The sequence below is a fragment of the Oenanthe melanoleuca genome, chromosome 1A, assembly GCF_029582105.1.
Source record: "Oenanthe melanoleuca isolate GR-GAL-2019-014 chromosome 1A, OMel1.0, whole genome shotgun sequence".
NCBI classification, from domain to species: Eukaryota; Metazoa; Chordata; class Aves; order Passeriformes; family Muscicapidae; genus Oenanthe; species Oenanthe melanoleuca.
In genome coordinates this window covers 11,992,404-12,013,571 of record NC_079334.1, presented here as the reverse complement: position 1 = coordinate 12,013,571, position 21,168 = coordinate 11,992,404, and the positions used below count along the sequence as shown (strand labels likewise).

General features: G+C 43.0%; 1 protein-coding gene across 1 annotated transcript in view; it reads left to right on the top strand.

The window, feature by feature from the left end:
* Positions 1-7,953, top strand: part of FBLN1 (fibulin 1) — a 76,884-nt gene extending 68,931 nt beyond the window's left edge. The window contains exon 17 of the mRNA XM_056481914.1: positions 6,910-7,953. Coding sequence (XP_056337889.1) covers positions 6,910-7,049 — 140 coding nt within the window. The 3' untranslated portion in view covers positions 7,050-7,953. The remainder of the gene's footprint in view (positions 1-6,909) is intronic.
* The last annotated feature ends 13,215 nt before the right edge of the window (positions 7,954-21,168 follow it).

Genomic DNA, 21,168 nt, shown 5'->3' with positions numbered 1-21,168 from the left:
AGATCTTAGAATTAATAAAAATATATGTCTTGTTCTATTTAGGATCTCATGAATAAGTTAGCTATAGATTAATGATCCAAAAAAATGGATTTTCTTCTTTTCATCACTTCATGCTTTCTCAGTAATTCCTTACCACACATCCCACATTTATTCAGCTCATGGTCAGTTTTCAGCTGACCACAGATCATACAACTAAACAATGATTAAAAAAAAATAGCAAATTATCCTAAATAGTTTGTTTTTTCCCAGAAAAAGTTGCTAAATTATTACTTGCCTGTAATGTCAAGGTTGAGGTGTTGCACTAGTGAAAACAGGGTGATGCTGCTGGATCCACCCAATAGTAACCAACCACACATCTCTCTGTTAACTTGCCTCCTGAGAAGAGTCACAGAAAGGATACTGTGTGCTTGCTGTGAGCACAAAGGGAAAGAAGAAGGTGGTTTTTTACTGCCCTTTGGTATGAGTGGCAGGAGAAAACAATATAGCTGTAACCCCATGGGGGAAGCAATGGGAAGGAGGCAAGAGGAACAAGAGCTCTCATGCTTGTTACGTAACACAGAGCTTGAAATGTGGTTGAGGGAATTGATCCCAATTTTGATAACTGTGTTTGTTGCATTTCCCTGAGCACAGCCCACAGGTTATTTGGAAGAATAACTTCTGATTTGGCAGTAGCTGGGATTGTTTATATGTATACACAAATCCATATGCCTACATATGCAGGCAAGGCAAGAGGAGTTTACTGCAGCACATCCCCTCTTCCAGCAGTCACCAGATTCAGCCCCACTGACAGCCTTTGATTCCTTGCCTGATCCACTAACATTTCTCTGCTTGAGTTTTTGGGGGTCTTTAAAATTTAGGATCTCTGAAGCTCTCTTTCTGAGGAATGTGCTCCTAATGATGATATAGATGTAAATATTTGACTAGACTCAAGAATCAATCCCTGTGGAAAATCCTATGAGCTTCACCTCTGAACCATTAAATGCAACATACTGCAGCCTCTCTACCAAACCAGTCATTTCTTATGGCAGTATGAAAATAAGCTGCTTGGTTCTGCTTTGCTTTTTGCACATTATGGTGATCCCTCTTAGAGGAACTTCTTTCAGAGGAAGTGCAAATGCAGTGTGAGGAACACCATGACCCAGATCCCCTGGGAGTGTAACTGCAGGAGATTTTGTGGCTAACAGTGAAAAAAGAGAAAGAAAGGTTCTTTTAAACGAGAGTATTCTAAGGGGCTTAGCATAGAAGTCAGAATTAGGAGTCTGGAGGCAAGATGTGAGTGCATGACAAGGCAGGGACTTGTCAGCCAGAATGGGTTAATGTGGTAACAAAACAGCAGCTCTTCTCCTCAGCTTCTTAGCAAATCAGCTGCCTAATGCAGAAGTGCAAGCAGAAACCAGACACAGAGGTGAATTGCCTGAGGGTCTCACATATTTCAAAGCAGAGAAATGTAATGATATCTTAAAGAGGTATAGACAAGCCAAGGAATACCTGTGGCATCTAGAGAACATGTCTTGTGAGGAGCAGCTGAAGGAGCTGGGGGACCTGAGCCTGGAGAAAAGGAGGTTCAGGGGTGTCCTGGGTGACTTTATGATGCTGAATTGAACCAGGACAAGGGGGAAACTTCTCACTCTCTACAACTCCCTGACAGGAGGGTGTAGCTGGGTGAGGCTCAGGCTCTGTTCCCAGGGAACAAGAGACAGGACAAAGGCAAACAGCCTCAAGTAGTGCCAGAGGTTTAGATTGGATATTAGTGAAAATTCCTTCACTAAAAGTGTTGACAAGCTTTTGAACAGGCTGCTGTTCAGGGAAGTGGTTGAGGCACCAACCTGGGAGGGATTTAACCAATGTGTGGATGTGGCACTTGGGAACATTGGTTAGTGATGGCCTTGGCAGTGATGAATTAATGGTTGGACTTGATCTTAGAGGCCTTTTCTATTCAAAACATTTCTGTGATTCTTTCTGATTAAAATACTAGAAATGTTGCTGAAAGGCTTAGGAATATTAACAATATTATCCTTGCTGTCTTTATCCCATCTTCTCTGGTAAGTAAAGCTTCAGTAGGTCAGTGACAGTTACTGAGATTATTGACTATTGTCATTGCTTTCACTTAAAAGTATGTATTATATATTATTTAGGTTATTGTTCTCACTACACATGGTGGCATGCTCTACCTTAGAAAAGATTAAAATACAAAACATGAAATAAGAAACAGGACAGGACAGTAGCTCAGTGTCTTAATTATAGAGCTTTAGGAGCTGGACCATGGTCAGACTGCTACTGTGACATCCAAAACTTGCTGCCTCTCACTCTGAGGTTGTTTGCTTTCACAGATCAGCAGGTGGAAAGCATTGCCATAGATTCTGTTTACAGTAAAGTGTGCAAGAGAAAGAAATCTTATCACTGTTTTGTAAAAGGAGGACAACCAATCATGAAGATACCCAAACATATTTGGGACATGTAATGACATCTGTGCTCAGTTAACAAAACAGCAAATCCAAGCACAGGTGAGCTCATGGAAGGCATTCTGCCTGGCCCATGACACATGGCATTTTCTGCAGGCTGAGTCTGTGTTCAGGTCACAGATGATGGACCAAAGAGAATGAACAGCACCAGCAGCTCATCATACTGGAGGGTACCAACACTGGTAGATGTGCCTGCAGACAAGACAACACAGATGCTTGAGGTTGCCTGACACATTGGATTCAGCAGCAGGGGGAATCTTCATGTCCTTCTCCTCCTCCTCTTCCTCCTCCTCACCTAGCTGACATCTAATATTGTTGGAAAAGAATTGGGGTGAACTTGTTTAAATGAACTCATCTTCTTGCCAACTGTAGAGCTTGTAGCTTTGGTCCCTGAGAGGAGCAAATGGTGGTATTTGAGAGCCCTCTGTTTTCAAGTCATTTCCTGAGCAGCCCCAGTGGTGCTCGTGGCATCCTGCAGACAGTGACTCAGAACAGTGGGCACTGTACAGTGCTCCAGGACCCAGTCCCAGTCTGCAGTTATCCCCACAGCAAATCTGAGTGGCTCCATCCACCTACTTTGGATTTAAATGGGTAAAAAAGAGATCAAAAAGCAGGCCTAATTTTTACATTTCCTGACTTCTCAGGAAGTTACATTTAAAAATTGTAACCTTCCTGTTACTGTAAGGTATGTTTTTGTACTTGTTGTTCAGCTATAAATTCTGACAGCTGCCAGACCACAAATCTGGACCCATTAATTTGCCAAAAAGGATAGTGAAACAGCATGTTTATGCAAATGTTGAAGTGTCTCACAAATCCACGTAACTTAAAACCACCAAGAAATATTACATGTTGTTTCTTCAAATATGTCCTGGGCTAAATGCTTTTGAGATACTGACTGATTTTTTGAGCCACATATGTGAAGTACATAGGCCAGGCCTAGATCTCAAGATTTTTCTTTAGTCTTTTGTGTGAGTCAGCTCAAGGCACTGCTGGCCTTGTTTGGGTCTAGCAGAACTATGCCTCCCTTGTAGGTGATGTGAAAGTTAAGAGACAGAGCAGAATCAGACACAGGAAGCATCTTTTGTGGTTTCCACCTGCATTTGTCCTTGAGTTTAGTGGAGAAAAGTACTCAGGTTTTCCATTTTAGCGCTTGTCAAAAAACAAAAATGCAAAATTCTCAAGGACTGAATCTGCCAAGAGCAGCAAACCTCTCACATGGTTTTGTCCAGAAGAACATTTCAAGGGTTCCTTCTAACTTTTTTCTATTTTTTTATTTATTTTTTTTTTCATTTTACCCATGCAGAATGAATGCATCCTTACATATATGCTGTAGCACAAAGCCACCTGCCTGTATAATCCTGTATCACCCTTATTCATTTAATGGGAGAGAAGAAAAATAGCTCCTGCAGTGGTGGTCATTTCAGGACCATCTAGAACATTGGCATAACAAACTGTAGAAATAACTATTGTCAGAGTATGGTTTCTTTCTACATTCCCTCAATTTCTTTCTTCAGTACAGCTGTCAGCATGCATGGCATTCACTTCTCAATTTTATAGGCTAGATTTTAAAACTGCAGCAAGAGAGCTGTGTGAAAAGGCACTGCCACATGGACTGCAGTGTTTGCCCTTTGCACTTTTTTTCCTGCCTGTTAGCAGGGTGCATCTCAGAAGGAATGAGAACATTACTAAAGGCTTTGAATGCTGCATCAGTGATGTGTGAAGGTTTGCCATACTGTGGCATAGCACAGCAGAGAAAACAACATTTGCAATCCCACCTCTAGAGTAGAACAAACTACTGGAGTAGCCCAGGAAGTGTAGAATGCTATAATAGGATTGCTAAATGAAACCAGCAGCCTTTGCTCTCTAGGGCTTGGTGATGACTGCAGGAGCTGCTCAAGGGGTTGGTTAAAGATTGCCAGCACTGAGTGATTTCCATGCTGTGCAATTCCATGGTTCTCAGTTAGAGCAGTGTCTGCAATAATGTGATGTGTTGTTAGCAAAATGCTTTAAATGCTACCCTAAAGGGTGGGCAATTTTAGCAGGGCTTTTCTGCTTCAATACATCATCTGTCAAGCCCAGTCATTTTTATAAGATACAGGAGAGTAGCCAAGAAAGCTAAAGAAAATAAAATGTAAGTATATATATATATATATATATATATATATATATATATATATATATATATATATATATGCATATAAATTGTAGGGGGCAGGATGCTTTAAAAGTGTATTCATCAAATATGGCAGGCAAAGTGACTGTGGTGAGAAGTTTGCAATTTCACTGCATGCTGAAAATATTAGTTAGTGTTTGAACAGGACAGAACTTTAATGTCATCACTGTCTTAGGAAAAGGTGCTGACAGCCTGAATAAGCAAACATTTATGCCTCCCATCAGATCTCAGGCCAGTGTGTTTGTAGGGAAGGGCTGCAGGAGCTAGGCTGGGACTCCATGATGGTACTGGTGTGCTGCCTGCTTGTGAAACATAATCCCCAGCATGCAGGAGGGGTACATCTCAAACCATCCTTCCTTAAACTGCACATTTCCTTCTGAATCAACACCAGTCAGAACAGTCTGTTGTCAGAAGGAGGTGTCTGGGGAGGGGGATTCCCCACCAGACTCCCTGTGCCTACCAGCTGACCTTGGCTTCACATGATTTTGACATTTGGGGACATCTTTTTCAGAGGAGAGCAGTTTGGTAGCTGCCTGTAGGTGTAGAGGAAGAGATTAGGGGTGACCTGGCCCATGATAAATCACAGTTGTACTAATTACCAAAGAAGAGGAATAGCCTTGCCCTTAATGGGTTGCAGTTGTAACTAATAAAGATAAGTGTGATAAAAGGGGTGGGTTGGTAGAAGTTTTGGAGGAAGAGGATCTAGAGGAGGTAGACTGGCCCTGAGGAAGAAGTGACAATCTGAGAGACACAAAGAAGAATGAAACAAGGAGGAGAGTTGCTGCAGTAGAAGCTCTGCTGTGAGGTCAGTCTGGGTCTGATGGGGTCAGAGCCTGCAGTCACAGCCAAGCTAGGTGAAAGCCTGGGTCAGAGTCTGCAAACCAATACTTACAGTCATAGTCCAGCAGGTGATAGCCAGCAGTCAGAGTCTGCAGTTGGACCCTGTAACAGCAGCTTGCTCTAGTCAGCATCAGGATGGCAAAGCTGTAAAGAAGAATAAGCTGGGACCCTTTTCATGTTGTTGGATGAGTGTCTGTGTCTTGGCTAATTTCTACCCCTAAAGAGAGGTCTGCTGCACTAGCTTCCTGTTCTTTAACACCAGGCCTAGAAAATAAACAAGAAGTGAGAATATGTTTAGGATCTGATCTGGAGCCTTTGAAGTCAATGGCAAAACTTGAGTCGACTTTGTTTTGTAGGTCTGAAACTGTACCACTATTCTGGGTTGGCACATTGTGTCAAGGCAAAGGCAGCTCCTTGTGACCCAGATGTGCCTCCCCGGGATTCTCTCCCACACCTGCCTGAGCCCAGGAGACTGATGTCAGCTTCAGTCCCTGCCAAGCAGTGCTGGAAGCGAGTTGGACTCTGGCTGTAGCACCGCTGAGGGTTTGCTTATTCTGGACCCTGCCCTATACGTTGCCTCCTCAGTTTGACCTTGGCCCAGAATCATCCATGAGCCAGGCCAGGATGTGGGGCTCTGGCTGGATCTGGCTGCCCCTGGCCTACCCTACTGCCTGGTGGGGAGTTGGACAAGCCCTGCCACCCTGTGAGGACTCCATCAATCTTCCTCCTGCTGTGCCTGGCACCACGGTTCCTCCACAGCAAACCAGCCACAGGACTGGAAGACACAACTTCTCCCTTCCTGCTTCCTTTCTTACCTAAGCCCCAGTGCTGGGGAAGGAATGCCAGTCACATGAGGATAACATAGGAGCAGATGCAGAGATAGTCCCATTTCCTCATTAAACTTTATTCCTGTTGTGTCCAGTGGGATTGTCCATCCATGACTCAGCACACTAATGATTTACAGATTGGTGTCATCTCATATTCACGGGGGAAGGGTTGATGCAATACAGATAGTTTTTACTGTTCCAAGTGAAATGGGGTTTTCAGCACAATATGAGGAATTACATGGTGTTCCTAAGTGTGCTCATGTACTCCTCTGAGCAATATGTGTTCTGGGTTACCCAGGGAAATCTCCTTCTGTTCTATGTAAAAGCAATGCCACGGCACTCTTATTGAATTTGTCTCCAAATAAAATGTAAAAAAAATTAGTGGTTTCAGAATATATAGGAGGGTTTTGCCATTTGCAACGTTTGAGTGCTCATTATAGATCTTCAAGATATTTTGACTTATAAGTTGTATTTTATCCTTCTTTTGCAAGCTGTTTACAGACCCAATAGATAAATACCTTTCCCTGGGCTATACTGAATACCAAGGGCTGTTTACCTCCCCCAGACTTCCCCTGCTCATCTCAGCAACCAATTTCTGTCCCAACAGGTGTAGTTCGCCAGGTGAGGCCCATAATTGGACCTTTCCATGCCATCCTGAAGCTGGAGATGAACTATGTCATGGGTGGAGTGGTGTCCCACCGCAACATCGTCAACGTCCACATCTTCGTGTCCGAGTACTGGTTCTGAGGGACACCCAAAACAAGTGCTCCAGCCTGAAACATTGCCACAAGCTTTTGTCATATATTTGTTTTTAAAACCCAATAGTGTTCTTTTTTTTTTTGGTTTTGTTTTATTTTTTTAAATATTTGGTTTATAGTTTAAGGCAAATAACAAGCTATTATGTTGATTAGACATAAGGCAGAGCAAATTAAGTGAGCCTGATGTAGTTGTTTGTATAAATGCATAGTGTGTAAAACTGCTCAGCTGCCTGGTGAAATTTAGAGCTTTTCTAAATGTTTGGACAGATTTCAGCTATTGCTCCTTGGCCAGATAACCTGAGTGACAGGCCACAGAACAAACCAGATGTCAGAGCTCATTGGGATGAGTATATGGTGTCTTTGGATGGAAGAAGTTGGATAAGGATTAATAATTTCACCTCAAATTAACTGCCTTGAAGAGGATTGTCAGAGTGATAAATAGTTTAGGTTTGGGCCTTCTGAATAGGCCCTCAGAATTGCTAATCATTCCTGAAAAGTTCAGCCTGGATATTTAAGAACTGACATTCAGCTGCAGCAACCAGAGGAAGTGCAAAAGGAATCAGGAATAGAGACTAACCAAGCTATTGCACATATTAAAAAAATACTCCTTTTTTGGTACTCATTATTTGATTTGTAGGATTGTTTGATTCTAATTAAACAAGTACCTCTCACTGAAATTAATCTGTTACAGGAACGCAGTACATTGTTTAAATTCCAATCTCACCAGTACTCAGCAATATATAGGAAACTTCATCTCCTGTCTGTTCTAAAGCTCCATGCCTTTTAAAAATTGTAATAAATTAGCATAATAAACTGTACATTTCCTATGCACCAAACCAAGGCATATGTAATAATACAATGAAAATCTCACAAATAAATGAATGTTTAATGTATTTTCTGGACATCAAAATACTGTATGTTTTTTTATTACAGAACAGAAAAGAAATAACTCCATGTTTCAGTTTGTGTTTGTCAAGATATGAGGAAATAAAGAAGGTCAGATGGGAAATACTCCAAAATATGCCATGGTTTCTGATTCCTGGGAAAGTTATGTGATACAGCTTTTGTAAACGAATTCATCATATACATATTCCCCAGTCACACCAGACCTCTTTGGCCATTATTAGCACTATGCATGGAACAGCCTGCCATGAGAATCTGTGGCTGCCTCATCCCTGGCAGTGTCCAAGGCCTGGCTGGATGGGGCTTGGAGCAACCTGGGATGGTGAAAGGTGTCCCTGCCCATGGCAGGGGTTGGAGCTGGATGAGCTTTAAGGTCAGTGTGATCCTGCTATGTTTACTTTTTAAATAAGTGTTTGTGGTCTGGGTCTGTTTAAGAGGATGTTATTGATGCCAAAAATAGCAGGTGCCAGCTGTGGCAGAAAACGAGTGTGGGCTCTGAGGGACATTTCTGTGAGCACCAGTCCCTAGCAACCCTCCTGCAGAGTTTCAGCAGTTTGTATTTCACAGGGATGCTGGCACATGACTTTTCTATGTTCTGTGGTGGTGTTAAGCCACATTGTGTAGGAAAATAGTATATGTTTGTATTCATGTGCTAAGGACACAGCAGAATAACTTCCTTTGGGAGGCTTCAAAATTATTCTGAGGTGATTCTAAGCAGCCACGTGAGACAAAGCTGTTGGAATTCAGTAGAACCAAAATAAATAAGTGTGCTCCTTCATATAATTAAAAAAAAAAAAAAACAAACCCCAAACCTGCAATAACAGCATTCTTCAATTTCTTTCTACTGTGGGTAAATCTATTGTCTTGGTATTGTGTCTTCTCATCTGTTTTCTGTAATAAGGTTTGAGTTTGTGTCCATTGGCTGCCTCTTCCCTTTTGATTTTTAGTACATGCAACATCCAGTGCTCAAGGAGTGTTGGAAACACTCTCAGGCCCATGAGGTGTCCTGTGCAGGGCCAGGGCCAGACTTCAATGATCTCTGTGGGTCCCTTCCAGCTCAGGATATTCTATGATTCTGTTAACTAATTAAACATATTTCTTTTGATTTGTAGAAAAGGCATTATCTCTGAAAGAAACAACAAGAGAAAATCCTTCTCTTCCCTTAGCTGGCATTTTTGCTGGTTCTTCAAAAGTTATCAGCCTAGGTCTCCCAGGGATGCTCACTCCAAGGGCTTGCAGTCAGTCCCCTTCCAATGCAGCAGCTTGCTGCTCTCTCTCAGCCAAGGCTGGAGTGAGCACAGTTTGAAGGAACAGCCAGCACGTGCCTAGCCATAGGATAAGGAATGCCCTTTCCCCTGAGGAAAGGGAGAGGGACCAGAATGTGATTTACATTGCAGGGTCCTGAGTTTGGCTGAAGTTTCCAACCTGCCTACAGGAAGACCATGCCCCATCTGCCTCTGTACCCTCAGCTCCTGTCCTGCCAGCCAGGGCTCCCCACAGAGCATGGGGAGGATGCCTTTTCCTCCAGCTCCCTTCTGGGCTCTCCAGAGCAGGGCTCTCTGCTCTGATGCAGCAAGGAATGCCAGAGTCCTTCCCACATCGCTTCTCCTCTCCGAGTGCCTTTGTTCCTGCTGCCTGTGGTGAGAGTGGGAGGTGTGAGGCTGCCTGGAAATTGCTGCTCCAAGAGAGAGACATAAAGTACACCCACCAAGTCTCCAAAACACTGGTCTGATGAAAGATCTTTTATTCCTGCTGTGGCTAAGAATGTGATATCTCTTCTGTAATGAGCTCCCTTTTTTTGCTTTCACCTTATCCTATTTCATTGGGTATTTTCCCTCTTCCTTTCCTTTATTGAATTCTCCTCTCCCTCTCCATATTTTCACTCTCTGCATTCATCTTCTTTTTTTTATTCTATCAATGAGTGTTTACTTGTAACTGAGCAATTGAAGTTAAACATGATCACCAGACCCAGGAGAGAGATCTTGAACAGCCGCAGAGAGAAAATGCATCCTGGGGTGACTGCAGACAGACAAAGACACATCTGCTTTCACACCTGAATGTTTTATCATGGCACTCTGAATCACATCCAGATCATGCCAGGAGGGACACTTTCATGGGACAGTTTCTTGCCACTCTCTTTTAAACTCCATTCTTGGAGCACATCTTCTGTGAGGAAAGGCTGAGAGAATTGGGATTGTTCAGCCTGGAAAAGAGTAGCTATGGGGTGACCTAATTGCCCCTTCCAGTACTGAAAGGAGCCCTCAAGAAAGATGGAGAGAGACTATTTACAAGGGCCTGGAGTGACAGGAGATAGGGGAATAGCTTCACATTAACAGAAAACAGGTTTATATTAGATATTAGGAAAAAATTCTTCCCTGTGGGGTTGGTGAGGCCCTGGCACAGGTTGCCCAGAGAAGCTGTGGCTGCCCCATCCCTGGAAGTGCTCAAGGCCAGGTTGGATGGGGCTTGCAGCAACCTGGGATAGTGGAAGGGGGTGGGACTGGAGGAGCTTTGAGGTCCCTTCCAACCCAAGACATTCTGGGATTCTATGATTCTTACATGGTGTTTGAGAGTCCATGAGGGCAAAGCAGTTACCCAACAATCACACCTAACTTAAGTCTGGCTTTGGTATTGCTTGGATGGAAGGGGAGTCACCCCATTTAAATTGAAAACAATCAAGTCAAAAGTGATGCCTTTTTCAACCTAGAAATGAAACTTGAGATAGTTTTAGTATAGGAGGTAATATAAAAGTGCATCTTTATTGGAGCTCCAGGAGCAGTTATGGAAGAATGTCCACAAAAGTCCACCTTCACAAGGGTGCATACATTATTATAGGTTTCAGGAAATTAGCATAACTGATAGAAAGTACCAATTAGGAGGACAAGTGGTGATGCAATTCCCCCCAAGTCAAGCCCCTTCTCTGGAGATCCACTCCTCTACTCCCCCAAACTTGCTACTAGCTGTACTCTGTTTATGAAAATGTGTCCCAAAGAGCTGTTTTCAGCCTTGGTTCCCAGTAAGAACCAAGGTAGGATAGGGGCCTTGTACCCCTGGGGCTTGGAGCTTTGGAATTTGTTTTGCCTTCCTGCCTAGGGAAAGGGCAAGGAAAACTAGCTACTAATGTATTATAAGCTACAGAGTTCCAAATATATGTGTAAAGAATACCAAAAACACATAAAAGTAAAAAAGGTAAAAACCAATAGGCATCAAAGGAAAGCAGCTGTGGTGCATCACACCACAGGTGATGGCTATCTTGGCCTGACCATGCTCACAGAGCAGGTTGATCCCCAATATGCTGGTAAGAACTTTTGTTTCATCATTAGCTGATGGTTCTCACATGAGTGAGATCTGGTGGAGGTCATACAGTGATGGGGGGGAGAGCTGATAAAAGACTTTGGGTTACTCCACTCAGGCAAAGCCAAAACCAACTTTATGTGAACCCAGCCCGTGAGTGACCTTGGACCTGATGAGAACAAACCACCCTTGACTCTGGATGTGAGGTAAGTTAAATTACACGTTGCTGAATTGTCCTAATGCTGCCAATGTTTTGAGCAGGAATTGTAATAATGATAAAAAAGCACTACTGTAATGGATACCATCATAACTCTAACTACAGTTTAGGTTTTGAAAATTACAAATGTGTGTTTAACTTTAAGGCTAGCCAGAAAGTACTAAACAGTGCTTGAACTGTGGCCAGCTGTATAGAAGCTAGAAATTAAAAAAAAAATATTGAGGTTTTTCTCTTCCCAAGTGGAAAAATTGTATACATTTGTCATATTGAGCTGGTGACCATTTGTCCAGCTCTACCAAGAAGCACCAGATTTTCTGTGGTATTGAGAGGATGAAGTAGTTTGCAAAACAACTGCCAAAACCTTGAAGAAAAATGGACTGGCTAGCCTTCAACCTATGCATTTTACATCTTACAGATTAGGGTTCTTGTTTGCAGCCACTAAATCTCATACTTTATTTTTTATCAGACCCCTTCAGTTAACAAGTCATGTTAAACTTCGCTTTCTTTAGCATTCATTTTGTATTGAATTACATGCATTGATTGATTTTAATGCTGTTTCTTCAACTCATAAAAGCAATTTGGTTTTTTCCAACTCATTGTAGAAGAATCCACAATGTAGGAGAATCTCTGGCCACTGAGCTCTCTAAATGTTTATGATTACAATTCATTTTTTCCTCTCCCTTGAGTAATATTTACACCTGATCTCTTATTCCACTTCCCTCTCCTTAAGTTTCTCAGATGGGGAACAGCTGGGAACATGGAAAGAGCATTTCAACTGCAGATGCCTGGGTCAGTCAAAGAGAAATGAGATGTTCTGCTCCATAAGCTACTGTGCTGTGGAGCTGATTTTCTGTGTCAGAGACCAGAGAAGGTGGTCCTGGGGAGGAGATGGGCAGAAAGAGGCAGGGAAGTATCTGTGTGAGCAAGCTGGGAAGGGAATATTAATGGAGTCTGAGAACATGTGGGCTGCCCCGAGCTCCTCCCAGGCACAGGTTACACTGAAATCACCAGGGCTGAGCCTTGTCTTTGGTTTTGATGATTGGCCAAGTGCAGTTATCTGATAGGTGTGGATGGCTACTAGATTGCTCCCATTGGAGGGCACTGAGAAAATGAGCTGCTTTTTTTCCCCCTAAACCCACAAGATTTCCCAGCTCTGCAGATGCACTGCTTACTGGGATGGGGTTAGAAAGCTGATAAACCAGAGTTCCATGGACAGGGGCACAAGGACTCTGACCAGGCACACGGGCCAGCTGAGGCAGCATCTGGAAACCCCCTCTTCAGCAGTGGTGGTGTATTTGATGCTGGGAATAGAGGCTGCCTCTGCAGGAGCCTTGTCTTGGGAGAGAACTGGGAGAAGAGCAGCTCCACAAGGTCAGAAGAGCCTGTCTGGTGTCTGCAGCAAAGCTCAGCCCTCTGTTCTCTGGACTCCCATCTGCTCTGAAAATGGAGGCAGGGGTTTGGCAACAGGGACTAGGACCCACCTGGTCCATCCTCTTTTCCATGGTGGTTGAGTATGACCTGGTGAAATGGAGAGGCTGTGTGCCATTTGGAGCCAGGGATGTCCAGCAGCCTGAGTGCTGTGGGAGCCCATGGAGGGGAGGAATGTCCTGGAATGGCTCCTGAGCCTCTGCTCTCACACAGCACAGGCTCCTCACTGTGCCCAGCCTGCCTTCCCTGCTCAGCTGCTGAGGCATGGCTGGGTGGCTTCTCTGGAGCCAGCCAAGGAGGTCCAGGGGCTGGGCTTCCAAAATTATCTAAAGAAGAATCATCCAATTACCTTCTGCAACTGCACTGGGGTCAGGACATTTTGACTTTTGTTTCATCTTGCAATGACAATCACATTAACACCTTCTCTGGCAGTAACATTAAAAGCCTAAATTGGTGTCCATTGAAGTTAATGAAGAGTCCCTGATTCATCAGGCACACAGCATTTCAAAGAGACCTTGGGCAAGTGTTTTACTTCTTCATGTCTTATCCATTCCTTCTGTGTATGGAGATTATATAGATGGTTATCTGAAAAACCCACATTCTGATATTTTGTAAATAAAAGCCAGCTGTACTGAACCCTTGGGTGGCAGACACTTTGAGAAAACATGGAAATATTATTAACAGGTTTGTCTTTAATATAGATCTTTAGCTGTATAATAGTGTTTAGAGAGATTTTGGAAGTGTTTTAAATTCACAACCCAGAAACTTGAAAGAAAGAGTGGAAAAGCTGTCTGGGACCACTGCAAGGTGGCAATAGTCACTGGGGAGGTCAAAAGGGAAAATATCTTCAGCAGAGAGCACAGCTCTGCCCCCATGTTGTGGAGGGGTGCTCATGGGGTGGCTCCCACTGGCTTTTGCTGTGGAATATCCTGAGCTGGGAGGATCCGGAAGGGTTGGTTTGATCCAGTCCAAGGGCTCAGTACCCTGAAGTCCCCCCACCTACACCTCTTGGTCCCTTGGTTCTTTCCTTGAACTGTCAGAAGCCTTTAAAACTACAAATAGTTACTTTTGGGGTGGGAGAGGTAGTTTTCTCCCTATGAGTAGGAGAGAGAAAATGTCATAACAGAAAAAAAAGATAAAGCATAGCTATAACCAAATTAACCACGACTAATTTACAGTGCTGTGTTGGGGGCTATCAGATACATAGAAGTTCAACAAATCACCTTCAAACCACAGGGGCCTCACTCGAGGCTGTAAGTCTCACATATGTGAGATTAAAGGAAGTTCAAGAATGTAATTAATTACTTGCAGTATGTGAAAGAGTTTACATCAGATTTTTTTGAAGGAATTTGTAGAAGCAGTCTGTTTATCTGCAGCTATGTTCTGCTTATTTAATCTCCTTTGCAATTCTAATGGTACACATCTTTTCCTCCCTGCCCTCTAGAGTTGTTTGGCACATGCCAGGCTCTTTGGTATTTCTTTGGAATATCATGCAAGCCATTGGGTTGATGTAAACTGCTCTGTTTTGTGGCTGATAATTGTTCATGAAACTGAACTCAGGCACAAATGAAGAGCATTTGTGTAAGTGCAGCCTTGGGTCTGCCCCAGAAGTGCAGCATTCTGAAATAACTGAGTAGCATCTGTCTCTGAAGTTACACTCCACGTGTGTCTTATCCACACAAGTTTTTTATTCTCTTTGAGTTGTTGTTCATGGTATGAATTTGCTTTCTTGAAGTCCATGGAGCATTGCCATTAGTTTTGACCAGTGCATTTCTTTAGTCACTGAACATCTTTTGCCAGCTCTCTCCCCACTCTCTGTTTTCTTTTTGATTCTTCTGCAATGCTTAATGCATTAGATCCTCTATAACACATCAGCCATATTTTTATTTACCAAAAATGAAACCCTTGAGAGAAGGGAACCCCAGAAATATTTGACAGGCTCTGTGGATCCAAAGCTGTTTTCCACATGGCCAGATTCCTGAAGATCTGCAGATGCCTAGTGACATTGTCATAAGAGTCCAAACAGATTAGCTATCTGTGGTATTTAGGTATGTCAATGCTTTTTATTATCTACCCCTTAATCTCCTCAAAATTTGGCTGTATAACATAAAAGAAAATATGTGCTAAGGTATTTACAGAAAGGTATTTTTTTAAATGCCATTCTTCTGTGACTAGAGCATGAAAATAAAATATATTGAACTTGCTAGAAAGTACCCTTGTGCTTTCTTCCTGTCCATCCTTAAATTTAAACCAGAGATTATATGTGTAAAACTTGCAGCAAATTGAGCATGGTATGACCCTTCAGCTGGGACTGAGGAATAGAAATGCCAGTATTTTTTAAGAGTCCACAGCAATATGATTCAAATAAATTAAGTCAACTTATACAGCAAAGTTACTTGTTAAACAGTGGAAGAAAGTCACTGATGAATGAGCTGCATCCTCCACCTTGAGCTTGCAGTCAATAAATCTCACTTGAAAAGTGATACTGCCACTTATCCTGTCAGCACCAAGCTGTATTATTCCTAGTCTCACAGGATTTGTCCTGCTGACCTATTATTAGCCATGATATCAGCATACATGGGTAGGTTTTATCAGAAGCCAGTGGGTGGAATTGTCCCAGCTGTGGAGCTCATTAATGGAAACAGAAGCACTTTTCTGTGGGAAAGAAAGATGAGAGGGATGGGCCTATCTGATGGCTGGTGTCTGGTCTGACTGCAGCTGGTGGCAGGTCAGACATGCATCCTGACATGAGGCCATAGGTAGCCCCAGATGCTTGGCTGCAGTGGGTTCTAGCTGTTCATGTAATTATTACATGTCTCAAGAAGGAGCAGCAGAGGGTTGAGCTTTGTCATCACACTGCCCTTGATGCTCCCTATGCCCTTGAGCAAGATGTGTGGGCTCTGTCTACACTAGCAAAGCAGTAAAGCATAAAAGGATCACATCTGGAGACTGAAAAAGTTGAGGATAAGAGTTGATGTTCATCTCCCACAAACACACAAGCTCTCCAGGCTGAGGGGCATCCCCAGTGAAGGTCTAGTCTGATCAATAGTGCTGAACACTCATGAGGCTGAAGCACAATAGGTGCTCTCTTGATCAGCACCTTGTTCTAGTTTCACCCAGGTTGAATCCAGCTGTTGCTCTGATCTCTCTGCAGTGTAACCCAAGGTGCAGTAGCAGCAGACAGCCTGGCAGATCAGCTTCAGGGGTGCAGTAATGGTGCAAACTGAAATGCCCACACAGCTCACCCTGTTACTCCCAATGCCTCAGAAGGAATTCAGAGACTCATTTATGTGTGACCTGCTCAGCACAGTCCAAACACAGTTATGTTCTTTGTCCCATTCAAAATGAGGACTTCTTACCACATGGTGGCTTGAACCTGAGTGGCTTCCAGGAAATACAGTTTCATCCCTTCTCCATAGACTGGGAAGATATCGCTCTTTTTCCTTCTGGGTCTGTCTGTCCCAAGCTGTAAAACTTGATGAGGGTGATGACTAGGAAGTTCCATCTATAGAAGTGAAGCAAGTAGCACTATCTATTGCATCCCAGGGATTAAGAAGTTATAACAAAACTTTAAAAACAATCATGTCACCTTGTGAGCCCCCTAGATCATAAAGTCCGGGTAATTTTTTTTTTTTTTTTCAAACCTGCCCCATCCATTTGTTAATTTCTGCAGAAAATGGAGATGAAAGTTAAACCCTTTTCTAAACTACCTGAGAGAACACTGTTTTGTTTTGTTCTGGTTTTTTATCAGAGGTATGTTTGTAATGATGGAAATTGCTGCATAGATAAAAAACACCCTGGGCTTCAAAAGAGGAAAAATGTGGTAATTAAAAGCAAAAGGCAAACTCCAAGCTTGTCTTTTCTGATTTACAGGATGAGCAGAGTGTGAAACTTCTGCTCAATCTGCCCTGTTAAGTAAGACTCATTTCAGCACTAGAATTTTGGCAAAAACTTAAGTGTTTGGACAGAAATTTTCTGTATCTCAAGTCAGTTTTTGTTTTTTAGCCTAAACAAGGCTCATGTTCTCAAACTGAAAGTTGTGGTAAATCAGAGTGAGTGTTGACCTGAGCTGATGGGTGCCAGAAGAGGGGGAAGGGTAAACATGCCTCCTGCCATGGAGAAGCAGATGATGTGCTGCCTCTAGCTAAGGAAAAGTCTAAACTTGCACTGTTTCTATATTAAAGCATGCATGGACTTTATGTTGTTGTTGGTTTTGGGTTGGTTTTTTTTTTTCCTTTTGGGGTTGTTTTTTTCCTGGCATGCTGAGCAAGTGCTCCCTAGTTCCCAGGTGGAATGGTCTTTCTGCCATGCAGGCAACTTCCTCCATCTCCAAGAGAATCCATAATAATACAAGAACTGACAGTCTTGAAAACCAGCAGCCAAGAGGGATACCTTAGGCCTCAGCAGCTTCTTTTTAAGCAGGTAGACTTTAGGTGCACATGTTTTAGGTGAAACCATCAGATCTCACCAAGGCTCTTTGGTATTGAACCATTTTAAGTTTTCATTATCAAGTGCTTAATTCTCTGCCAAACAGCATGCCCTGAGGTGTCAAAAATTCAAAATTTCCACCTCCTGCCTTGGGTCATAAGGGGTTCATGAGTCAGACATCTCTGCAGCCTCTCAGTTCCCTGGGGAGCCCAGTTTGTCAGGTGTGCCAGGCCCTTCTCAGGCACTAGGCTAGACCTATTATATGTCATCTCTAGAATAAACCAAATATTCTGAAGGGAGCCTGGTCCTAGTTGCCATACAAACTTTGAACAAAAAGGTGATAAAAAGATTAGAAATCTTAGAATGGAAAATGGAGTTTGAAGGAAAAGTGTCTGCAGCTAATGGCATTATAATGCTGATGAAATTAATTGTTTGTGTTCCAAGAAAGAGCATTTATTTATACAAAATCTCCCAAATCCACGGTGACTGTGTTCCAAGGTGGCTTTCAGGCTGTTCTGCTGCAAGAGTCTGCCTTCAGCTATATTCTTGAGAGATTAAAGGTATCCTACCCAGCTGAGCAGCACTAGCTGTGACTGTGCTTATTTTGAGAATATATTTTGACATAAGAATCATGAATTTGGAGAAGTGCTAGAGAAACTGTGTGACTAGACTTGGTTCTAGTTGTGTAACTGGATTAAAATGGCATTGCACAAGTAGACCTTGACATCCCAATTTTTCTTCCTTAAAGGGTTTTCCATGCCTTCAGCTGCCTTTTCTTCTTTTACTTATGGTAAGAGTTAGGATGCCACTTTGGGTGGGTTAGGTATGTGTTTCAGCAATATTAGGAATACTTTTTCTTCAGCTTTTTTAAATGTTGATATATGAAATACAGATTTTTACAAATTCAGCAAAAAAAAAACAGGCTTTAAAACCATAATGCATGTTCCTTTTTTTAGCAGCAGATCAGTAAGAAAAGCAGGCTAGTGTGTTTGTTGTTAAAAGTTGCTGGTAAAGGGATGCACACAAAAAGCTGTTTGCAATGTGTGGAAGTAAGCTTGATCTGGTCTGGGAGAAATAAGTGTCATCCACTGGGAATTCATCCATGGGCAATTAGCATATCTCCTCACACATCTCCCTTCCAGGATGTGCCCATTTTCTGCTCTTGTGAAATGGAGCTGTGCAGCATGGCAGAGCACGGCCAGATGCTCGAAGGAGCCAGCACAAACCAGAGGAATCAATCTGGAGCAGAGCCCTGGGACTATGGAAGTAATGATGCTGTGGTCCCACTGAGTCTGATTTTTACACTGCAGTGTATTTCCCCATGCATTTATGCAGTGCTTTGTCTTGCCAGCATCTCAGAGCTGACAAATTACAAGCAGAAACAAGAGCCAGACTATCGACCCCAATCTGCTGCAGAGAAAATGTTCTTGCACTGAAGGAACTTCACATCATCCCAGGCAGGTAGTGGAAACCAGGTCAAGCAGCTCTGCTCTCCATATTGCAGCAGCTTTCCTTGGTTTCACCCTTGCTGCCAGGCTGCTTTCCCAGTCCAAGGAGACATTGGATCTCTTCTTTGTGTGTGCTGGCTGCTCACCTCTGGGTTCCAAGGACAGCCCTTTCCTGGGCTCTGCTTCCTTAAGCATTTTCTGGATATCTGCTGGCTCTCCATGCAGTGAGACACAGCACTGCTCTGCCTCACAGGTGTTTGTGCTGTCCTTGAGCTCTTGAGCTGCCCCTGACAGTGGGATGTAGATGTGAAGAAAAGTGGTGCTTGACTGCAGACATGAGGCAGGTTCAGGAATCTTAGTCCAGTTAAATTCCTCTAACGAAAAAATTTGTCTCATATACAAAGTCTAGCTAATGCCAGAGTTTTTGCTAAACCAAGAGAGGAGAGAATCCTGAAGCCAAAACAATCCAAGGAACAAAGTTTCCCTTTCTCCTCTGAAGAGTTTAACCCACAGGCCAGTAGATTTAGTTGACAGAGAGATTGGAAAATCTGATACATGCAGACAGATGCAGACATGTATAAGATACATAAAGTTACCTGTAGGCATAAGGATTACCATACAAACATACTGAGATTTGTCCTTGCAAATGTGGGAATACTAGTACAAACACTGAAGTGATGGTTTCTATACATCCCATAATGATTAATTTTTGAACCTTGAAAATGTGTGCCCCAAACATTTCTATTCTGTGGATGAGCACAGAAACCATCTGTCCCTCTGATTACACAGGGCTGTCTGGACAGGCTCAGGTACCTGAAACTGGCTGAGATCCTCTCAAGGCTCTTTTGCAGCCTGCCTGGGCTCTGACTGCCCTCTGGAAAGGTGTGTTTCTTCCACAGCTCCTCCCTCTGCCAGGCTGGTGTGGGTTTCAGGGCTAGCCCAAAACACCTACTGCACAGCTGTGTTCAGGTGCCCAAATTGCCCCCTTCAGGAACCTTGCTGGAGCCTGTATTTAGAGAAAATTATGACCAGAGTGGATTTTTGCCATTGGGAAGACCAACACACTGTGGAAAGAAGAAAAAAAATTGGAATGGATTACATAGGGATTGCCTGACTAAAATGCTACCAGCTGTGTGTTGGAACAGGGAGTTCTGTTACTGCAAGGAGGAAAGGGAGAAAAATGCCCACTTTGTCAGTTGAGAAAACCCAATTTGTAAAGTTCAAATCTGCATTCAGACCAGAGTCCAGGGTTATTTTGATCAAAGGGGTAAGTACAGCTTGCTGAGAGACAAAAGCAATAGCCAGGCTGGGTTGGCAGGGAGGGAGCCAAAGCTTTCAGCCACCAGCTTCTCATATCTTGGGAGTATTGAGCCTGGATATGGCTGTCTGGGAGTGAATAAGTGCACAAAGCAGCTACATTTGGGGGCACTGAGGTCTGTCAGGTAGATAAGGCACCAGCAGGAGATTAGATTGCAGTGTGTTGATGGAACATGTGTTTTGGGGAACAGCAGGAGGAACAGAAAGAAAAAGACAATATAATGTGCAGAAGAAAAAGTTTTGACAATATTGTCAATTATTTGAATTCTTGGATTTCCAGGAGAGTTCTCCTTCTCCAACCATGGGTGAACTTCCTTGCTGCTCCCTGCTGGCAAGAAGCTGTATCCTTGCAGGAGGTCCAAGGAATTTGCATGTGATGGTTACTGCAGCACAGAAGGGCCAGTTCAATGGCCACACTTGATTTAAGGTAGTAAACCATACCAAAGACAGGATTTATGACGTTGTAAAAGAAGCATCTGCATAGCTTAGGGTTATTTAAAACCTGAATTGCAGTTCAATATGAGCAGCAATATGAACTTAACAGCACAAACCATTCCTGCTCACCATTTAAAAATTCTTTTATCTCTCTTCAAGTTGTGCTTTTGTCCTGAAAAAATAAGTGGTCCTAACAATACCAATCATTTGAAGAAATGAACATGCTGATAGGATGGAATGGCTCAGCAGCATAGAGCAATTTGTTACTTAGGGTTGCAGAGGCTACAGAGAGCTCCAAGTGCTGCATTCCCAATGAGGATAACACTATTGATTTATTTCATAAATTCACCTGCCTCTCATTGATAGATGGCTGCTTATTTTGGTCCCTGGAAAATAGTTCTGCACAATAACATGGGTGCATTGAATGCTCCAAAGGTCAGGCAACTTGAGCATGGGAAAATATTTGTGAATGAGGCCCAAAAAAACTACTGAAAGAGGTGATTTCTGGCTCAAAGATTAGTCTTCATTTAGAGACTGAGAATTTATTGCTGCCCAAACCAGCATTATCAGCTTTCTGTCAGCAACAATCATCAGGATTTCCTTTCCCAATCAACATGAGCTGTGACCTCATCGCTGCA